The 9,710-nt window shown below is 42.5% G+C and overlaps 1 protein-coding gene across 1 annotated transcript; it reads right to left on the reverse strand.

The window, feature by feature from the left end:
* On the reverse strand, positions 8,552 to 9,464 carry LOC109707779. Its single transcript, XM_020229312.1, has 2 exons — positions 9,216 to 9,464; positions 8,552 to 9,061 (listed from the first exon to the last, which is right to left on the reverse strand). The coding sequence occupies exons 1-2, from the start codon at positions 9,462 to 9,464 to the stop codon at positions 8,552 to 8,554; spliced, it is 759 nt and encodes a 252-aa protein (XP_020084901.1).

Here is a 9,710-nt window from a genome sequence, read left to right on the forward strand (position 1 = left end):
ATCACCATCAATTCTGAATTCTTCTCCATCCTTAATATATTTCATACATTGATGAAGAGTAGAGGGGACAACGTTATACTCGTGCAACCCAGGCCGTCCCAATAACACTTTATACGAAGTATCTGCATTTATCACATAAAATTTTGCTTCGGTCCGTAATGCTCCAAATTTTATAGAAAGAATGATCGACCCGAGAGCTTTTTGGCTATGTTGATTAAAGCCTTGGATCACGATTTTCTCCGAGGACAGATGATCGACATTCAGAGCTAAACTTTTCAAAGTTCTTAAAGTCAAAATATTGATTGAGGATCCAGGATCGATTAAAATGCGATTAATCTTATCTCCATCACTTGTCCCAGTCACATATAACGGCCTATTGTGATGAGCAGTTCCCAACAACATGTCTTTATCAGTGAAGATAACATTGGCGACATGTCTGGCGTATAACGCCTCTTTCATATTCACCTCAGCAAAATGAGCATAAAAGGGCTCAGGATTTTGTAAAGCATAAATGAGTACGTCCCGAAGTTCTTTGGACATCATCAGAGCGTCATAAACACTCAGCAAAGCAGGCACTTTTCTTAAATGGGAAAGTATGTTATAGTCAGCCTTTGATAATCTCCCTTGACTTGATGAAGTCGGTGCCTCTTCATTTATCCGAATTTCTTTATCTTTAAGATTTTGAGGATGTCCTTGTCTTTCTGGTAATACTTTTCCAGATTTCAGCGTGATTTGCAAAGAATCCTCAGCTTCTTTATCTTGCTTAGTATTAGAGTCAGTACCACAAGTACCAGTTTGGCATGTTTCGACTCTAGTCTTTTCAAGAGTATCGAACTTGTTGAGGATCTCTTTCAATTGTTCCTTCATGCTTTTTACCGCCATGGCCACACAATCTATGTTTGTTGCTAGAGAGCGTACATCAATCTGCACTCTCCTCAAATCATTGTCAATCTCAAGAAGACGATATTTCATTCTCCTTGCACCATAATCCCTGCTCGGGGTATTGTATGCTAGCCACGCGGTATCATCATCTTCACGTGCACCAGCAGATTGCCTGACCATATTCTCTTGATTTACAGAGTCGTCAGATTGCTCTTTAGAGATTATTATTACTCGACATGACTCTTTGAGCTGTGATTTGTTTTTTCTATGGTCTCAAAGTTTCACGCATACATCATAAGCATGACCTCTCGCTCCACACCAACAACAACGCGGTTTCATATCATCGAAAGCATCATAACATGCTTTTCTGAATTCTTCCAGAGTAATGGGTTGTTGTTTCTCAAATCGTGGCAGATGTCTCTTCCATCGTTGACTTTTGGACCCGGCAACCGTCGGTTGATCGACCTTTAGCTTCGCCTTGTCAACAGTTAGATTCTGCATCATTTTCCATTGGCGACAATTTTCTAGGGTGTCCCCCCATATATTGTGATAGGAACAGAACTCTGTCGACATAACTTTCTTTTTCCCTTCCTTAATTAGAGGTTCATTATTCTGGCGAGCCTCTGACTGCTGGCTTAGAGTTGGTTTCTTCTTCTTTTTCAGCGAAGATGACCCTGCATTTCCTCTCACCGACATTCTTTTAATTTCTAGAGCAATTATGTGTGCTTCATAGAAATTTGCGTCGTATTCGGCTTTTGTTGACTTTAATTGCTCCGAATCAACTTGCGCAGTTATGACTCGGCATGTCTCAACCCGACATCTTTTTGATGCTTCAGTAGCATCTGTCTTGAGCATATCTATTATAGTTCTCATTTGAATATCTATGCCCTTTATATCGCCAGTCATACTGTTCATATTCATCTTTATGAAGTTAATATCATTGTGCAGCCTCCTCATTTCTTCCTCCATTCTGATTAAGCGACACTCCATTCTATACAACTTCTTCATTGGATCATTATAAGTTGAAGTGTCGTATAATTCCAAAGGATCAACATAAGTATCATCGTTTGGTGTGGAGGTCTGTTGATTTGCCCCCAGGGTCGGCGCAGGGCTTTCTGACACATCATCTGACACGTCATCAGATATTGTAATCACACGGCATGACTCCGGTGTGTAAGGAATAGTCTTGTGCTTATTTTTCTCCTGGATTTTCACAGTTGTGCTTCTGACACTTTGCCTTATGTTTGCCCTTTGAGAAAACTGACCTTTTGGTTTTCTTATATATTGAAAAGTACGACAGTTTTCTAGGTTATGTCCTTTCACTTGATGAAAAGGGCAATACATAGGTGTATTTTTACTGTCAGAAGACTGAGAATTAACGCCTCCCATCGGCGCCGTTCTCGAGCATTCCCCTTTGTTAAATTTCTTATTGACTCCACCCTTATTTTTGGTTTTTGTAAGGGGAGCTTTTCCTTCATCTTTTTGAGAAGTTTCAGGTGAAAGCTGTTTTGAAGATCGACTTGTAAGCCTTGATAATATTTCGATATCTTGTTCTCTGTTATTTTGCGACTGAGTCTGTTGAGGGATGGGAGTAATCTTCATTAATTGTTCTATTCTGGCTTCGATCCCAATCAACATAGAGAACATTACATTCATTTGTGCTTTCATATCTAATATTTTATCATTCACCCTGTGATAGTTGCAATGCGTCATTTCTTTCATTTCTTCCAATTGGTTGTGAACTTCTCTGAGGTTCCTTTCTCGTTCCCTAACGTGGCTAGAAGGAAGGATAATTTCTTCATCGTCACGTTGTGCGGTGATGACTCTGCAAGTCTCTTCCCAAAAAGGCTCTTCTTTTTCTTTACACTCCTCGACAGGGATTTCTCTTTCATCTGAGTCTTTCTTTTTCTTAGCCTCTTCTATTGCTTTAAAAATAAAATCATGGATCAAGAGAGGCTCTCTTTCAACTTGTTTATATTCTTCCATTGAGTCGATGTGTTCCTCAATAGGCCGCTTCTTATGTTGTGGTTGAGCCGGCTCAACAAATTTTTTATTCTTCTTCGCCCGAGCTATTCTGCGCCTCGACTTGGATGGAGTATTAGATTTTTTGACTGAAGGCATGGGCTTATCCTCAGACTGCATTTCCGGGTTTAAAGGCCCTCGCCATTTTATCCCTGGAACCTCTTTTAAATATTTTAACATTTTCCGAGTTTTCTTAGATAAGAACATATTCCAAAACTCGGGGAAAAATGCATTTTCAATTCCTTCTATATTTTTCGCACCCACACCAATCATATTGGTCTTTTCGACTGGCGTTTCTGATAATACCGACTGTGAAAAGGTAATTGCGCCGGTTTTATATTATTTTTCAATCCAGTCTTTGAAAACCCAGCAATCTTCAATTGGATGGCTAATTAGCCTATGATATGGGCAGTATTTTGAATTATCAGTTTTCCCCACATCCTCCGGCTTCCTTGGCTCGGGCAGTTGAAGACCATTTTTAACAGCATCGTTAAATATTTTCTTAACTTTCTCCCGTTTGAAAGGGTACACTTTATTTCTTCGCTCTTCCAGAGAAAGTGCTTTTGGATTATTGCCCCCAAACATAGGCTTTACAGGGGTCTGTTCAACTGCAGAGGTAATTGCCCTTTTACCATTTTCTATCATGTTCGTGCGGGCCGGTCTAGCCTGTGCCGGTCTAGCCTGTGCCATCTTTGCCTCAACTCTTTTATTATCATCCCTTTTTGTCTTTTGTACATTTACTAAGACTTGGGGATCAGTTCTCTCCAACCTAGAGACGTTTGATATTAATTCATGAAAGGTGGAACAACTAGATGTGCACAGAAATGGGGCCATCCAATTATCAATGTTGCCCATAACAAGACCAACGGCCTGGGTCTGATCTAGAGGTTGTTCACACCTTATACTTAAGTTTCGCCACCTCGTAATGTAATCTAGCATTGTTTCATCTTTTCTTCGTCTGGTGGCTACCAGATCAGCGATAGTAATCTTATCGCTAACAGTGGCGAATTTTGCTTTGAAAGCTTCTTCCATGTCGGGCCAAGTTTTAATGGACTCATCTTCGAGGGAGTAGTACCATTCAAAAGCTATACCTGATAAGCTTTGTGGAAATTGTCGCAAAAGTAGAGGTCCGTTACTCCCTGTATTTCCACACATGGCCTTAAAATGTGCTAGGTGCTGATCAGGGTTACCAACACTATAGAACATTTTGAACTTAGGGACTTGATACCCGTCTGGAAAAGGTATATTATCATATTCTGATAGATAAGGATGTCCTTTCCCTTTTGGTTTTGGGTTTGCCCCCGCTACTGTCTCTTTAACTTGAGAAGTGATCAAATCATGAATCTCTTCTTTAGTTAAAGAGGTAGTCTCTTTAGGAACAGTTGTTTTAGCCTGTTCATCAATGACTTGGGGTGCGAGTGCTTCTGTCCGAGCTGGAGTCTTGGTTTGATGCCGTTGATCCTCCAACTGCTTCTGTACATTCATCATCAAATCCATAACCTCCTCCATTTTCTTATAGAGACTTATAATATCTCTATCTTTTTCATCAACTTTCTTTTTCAAGGATGCGATTATACCATCCTTTGGATCCCTCAGGAAGAATACAACCTCTTCTTCCTCCCGTGGATCAGATAGATCACCAGGTAAATCATCTTTATTCCTGGTGTTTTGCGAAGAGCTTGTTTTTTTAGCTCTCGCCTTCTCTTCTGCTGCTTTTCTTGCAGCAGCTCTGGTAAGCATTTGTTGAATTGTTTTTTCTTCGTTAATAGCCTCACTTGAGGGCACACGCCCTATAACTCTCACAGTATGAATCTCCAAATTTTTAGATTTTTCTTCTTTGATTTGAGTAAGAGTTTTGGGCTTCCATTCTGTTTTTCTCCCTTCATGGGATAGCGTCGACCTTCGCTGCCATTTTGGCTTCTCAATCTTCTTCTCTATGTTTATCCTTCCCTTTGCAGCCTTAAAGGCTTTATATATCCGCTTGCAGAGAGGGTTCTCGTTATTGTTTCTCGAACGAGAACATGCAGGGGAAGGCTTTAAGTGGGCCATTTCTGACTCTGGGCGCAGAACGGCCGTAGGTGAGTTTTTCCTCACAAACCTCAGGGGTGCATATCGGTTATGGACCAAAACATCAGGTCCAGCGACAAACCTAGTAAGTTGGGTTTGTCGAGACTTCTGTTCCTTGTTCATCTCTTGCCGCTTCAAAGTACGGCGAAGATTTCTTTTGAATGCCTTTGTCATAGGAGACACAGCATTTTTGGGGAACGTCAGCCTATTGAAGACTGACGCTTTAGGCGCCATATCAAGTGGCGATGTTCCCTCACTTCGATTTTGGAACACCAGCCTACCTTGTAGCTCCATTCTCTTTGAAGCACTGATAAGCGTGATCCTCTCCCTCACAGGGACACGAGAGGCGTTAAGTGTCATCCTCTCCTTCATTGGAACGCGAGGAGGGTTGGGGATGACGACATTCGGGCGCCTTCCNGAACACCAGCCTACCTTGTAGCTCCATTCTCTTTGAAGCACTGATAAGCGTGATCCTCTCCCTCACAGGGACACGAGAGGCGTTAAGAGTCATCCTCTCCTTCATTGGAACGCGAGGAGGGTTGGGGATGACGACATTCGGGCGCCTTCCACGAGAGGGAAGGCGGGGAACCACAATCTTAACATTATTTGGGCTAACGACAGCATTGAAAGGGGCCATAGCCGCAGCCCTAACCTCTTCAGGGATGGTGCCGAACTGGATCGCAGCACCAGCAGCTCCAATGGTAAGGACAGATGCCGGCAGGCAAACCTGTCCTGCATTGATCATCATTGAACCTGTAGCAGTAGCAGTGTTCTTCGGTGCCATTTCTCCTGTAAGGGAATAACGAGTGTCGATTAGATATTTATCATTCAATTCTATTAGCATATCATTGGTCTCAGAGATGGAAGGAGAAGCCATGTCCCACCGGGCGTGCCATTTTGTCTACCACCACGAATGACATACCTCGCACGGTTAATTTTATTTTGATTTTCCACCGTGGGGTAGTATTCATGATTCAGATTAATATTTGAATATGTATGGGAATCAGGTTTTGTGGATTCATGGCTTCCAATAAACACAAGCGTTTATTGTTAATTACCCCTACAAAGTGTTAGGGCACCTTCGATTAAGAGACCTTTGTAATGCTGTGATTGAATAAAAGATGAATTTTATAACATAATTCAGTATGACGGTTGATTGAATTTGATTCTGAACCAAGATATCAAAGTATATAATCAAATTGATTTGATTGGGCTTCATATGTTTCAGTGCTTAACAATATTGTTCACCCTAAGGTGGAAGGTTGATTAAATTCCATGTATATACATTGGGATTTAATCAGATTTGATTCAAATTAAACTCTAATTAAATGAATTAGAGTTTGATTTAGTTAATCGAACTTTAAATATATGTTATAAAGTCCAATGGGATTTGATTTAAGCTTTCATCCTAGATGTATATGTTAGGATTAGCTCAAATATTTTTGATTAGACTCTAATTTTATATCTTAAAGTCTAGTATAATTAAGCTCTATGCTTATATGTTCGAGCTTAATTAAGTTCACCATAAGGCCAAATATTAACTAAATCCTAATTATATGTATTAGGATTAGTCAAAATTTGATTAAACTCTAAGTGTATGCATTAGAGTTTAATTTGGTTTCACATGAACTAAATCCTAATTATATATGTTAGGATTAGTCAAAATATTTTAAATTAAACTCTAAACGTATATATTAGAGTCCAATTTAATTTCATTTGGGTTCGCCATAAGATGAATTTATGTCCAACATGTAGCGAGATGCGGACCAAATCCTAATTATATGTGTTAGGATTAGCCGAAATTAAACTCTAAGTGTATGTATTAGAGTCTAATCAAGAGATGAATTTGGGTTTACCATAAGATAAGATATCAACTAAATCCTAATTTTATAAGTTAGGATTAGTTAAAATTAAACTCTAAGTGTATGCATTAGAGTTTAATTTAATTTCATTTATATGAACTCTAAGTAGATGGATTAGAGCTCAATTGATTTGATTAGATGAAACCTTGTATATGATTTGGTCAACTCTAATCAAATATTTTAGAATTTGATCGAGTTTGAATGTGTTGAGATTTGACTCTAGTTATATATGCTAGAGAAAAGGTTTGATATGGGCTCATTTGGATTGGAATTAATTGGGTTGGGTTCGGCTTGGATCAATTTGGATAAATAATTGGATTGGGTTTGGTTTAATTGTGTAGGTTGGCTATTGGGTTTGGATTCAGGCTTAACATGGACTGGTTTCATTTTGATTTGGATTTAGGCTTCATGTTTTGGTTTGGATTTGGGCCTCATATTTTGATTTGGATTTGGGCTTCATATGGGCCGAATTCATTTTGGATTGAGATTTGGGTTCAATATGGCTCATTTGGATTTGGAGTTGAATTCGGGCTCATTTGGGCTTGGGCTCAATTTGATTTGGGCTTGATATGGGATTTGGATTTGGGTTCAATACGAGATTTGGATTTGGGCTCAATGTAAGATTTGATTGGTTGTGAATCTGAATTTGGGCTAGATTCCAGTCCATATAGTTTTTTTAAAAATTTGGATCTGGGCTATATATATAGTTTCATGGGTTTAAAATGGCCCAAAGTTGGATTTATACAATTGCATTCAAACATAGGTCAAATTCAGGCCCATATAATGTTGGGGCTTAAATTACATATGGGCTTGGGCTTAATTTAGGCCTGATGGCATAAGTCCAAATTTTCTTTTAGGCAGATCATGAAATTGGGCCTAGATTTGCGTTTGGGCTGGTCTTAATGAACTTGTGAGATGAATATAGTTTGGTCTATATGAGATTCGAAATCAAAATATTTAAACATTTAGTTCAAAATCAAATTCATCCGAAATATAATTAAATATTGATTCGATTTAATTCGACCAAATCGAAAGGTTCAATTGAAGGGTTCGATTATTTTTGAACACTGTTAAAAGAACAATCAAAAGAATATTAATCGAAAATCCGACTAATTTTCTTTCATTTCTTCATTGAATGAGAATTAAGAGAATACATTTTTTTCTCTTTATCTCTTTTAAAAATATAATATAACAGAGATGAATAATTTCTTTTTATCTCTTTTACATTCGTGGGACAACTAAGGCGGGATAAATCCCTTCCTTGCCTCCCTAACAGTAACAAAGCTCCCTCTCTCTTTCATAATTAGCTCTTTTTCTCTTTTGATAATATCTTTCTGCAAAGAAAAGAGCATCGCTCTCTCTTTCTTTCGATGATGCTGTATTTTATAAAGAGAAGAGCACCGCTCTTTCTTTCTTTCTCTCTTTTAATACTATTTTTATAAAGAGAAGAGCACCGCTCACTCTCTTTATGTACAAATCGGGTCCGACGTTAAAAGTACGTCTTAAGCATTTTATCAAATAGTTGGCCGGCATGATTCGTTGGCGTGAACTCCGTCAGACCAATATCCTAGGCGGCTTTGTAGGCGACGAGGTTGATACTGTTGCTGCCGAGTCTGCTGAGATTGGTTTGTACATTTGCGAGGGGCGAGCCGTCGACATCCGGGAACTCGTCGAACGAGTCCTGGCAGGTGTCAACGAACGTGCCGACGGTCGAAAGCTCACCGTTGACGTCCACGATCAGCCCGTCGCCGCGCACCAATCGTCGGCACATTCTGTAGCGCGTCCGCCGCTTGCGCGTGCTCCGCCTTAAACGCCGCAGCCTGGACCGACGTTGCGGCTCGTTGTGGCCACAGATCGAACACCTGGTAAGCGGTGATGAGTTGGTTCAGCGCGAGCTGGCACGCGGTCATGCCGTTGTCGATGAGCCTCTGAGGTTCGCGTAGGCGCTCAGCTAAGTTTGGAGGAGACGCGCGGGGCCGGTGTTGACGAACTTGGCGTCGCGGCCCACCGAGTAGGTCGCAGGCGAAGGCGATCTCGAACCCGGCGGTGACGGCGAATCCGGCGATGACGCTGGCGATGGGCTTGCGGCACGCGGCCATGGCGATGGCAGGAGCGGCGTTAGGGTCTTTGACGTCGCCTTTGAAGGTGTTCTCGTCGGCGGTAATGTCGACACCGGAGCAGCAGGCGCGGTCGCGCTCAGCGAGGACCACGGCGGATCCATGGGGTCGCTGCTCCACTTGAGCATTTCATCGAGCACCTTGTCGGAGGTCCCCGCGGCAAAGCGCGGGGAGAGGGCGCGGTTCGCGGCGTTGGAGTCGTCGAGGGCCTCGAGCTGCGCCTTGATGGAGTGGGCAGTTTCAGCGGATCGCGGCCGTCGCGGACGGCGCTGACGACGACGCATTCGGTGGCGGCGTAGTAAGCGACCTTCTCGAAGGTCGACACGGGGCGGTCGACGAGGACGATGGGGTTGTAGCCGGGTCGGCCGAAGCGGGCGTTAATGTAGCGGGTGATGGAGCGAGCCTCGTCGGCCACCTCCTCGACGTCGCGGCCATGACTATGCGCCGGGTTGGTGATCTGGACGAGCACGGCGCGGCCACGGAGCTCGGAGCACTCCTCGAGGAGCCGCTCCATGGCGAGGAAGCGAGCGGCCTCAGCAGCGGCGAAGAAGCGAGCGGCCTTGGCAGCGGCTAAGAAGTGAGCGGCCTCAGCAGCACGGGGGTCGGCGAGGAAGCGAGCGGCCTCGGGAACGCTCAGTCGAGGCGGCAGTCGCCGCCGAAGACCTCGGTAGTAGTGTAGTTGACACGGTTCTCGAGCTCGAGGAGGAGGTCGAGGTTCTGAAGCCCCACGTCGGCGTCGTCGTCGTCAGGGGCTCTCGTG

Source organism: Ananas comosus, linkage group 3 (assembly GCF_001540865.1).
Source record: "Ananas comosus cultivar F153 linkage group 3, ASM154086v1, whole genome shotgun sequence".
Lineage (NCBI taxonomy): Eukaryota > Viridiplantae > Streptophyta > Magnoliopsida > Poales > Bromeliaceae > Ananas > Ananas comosus.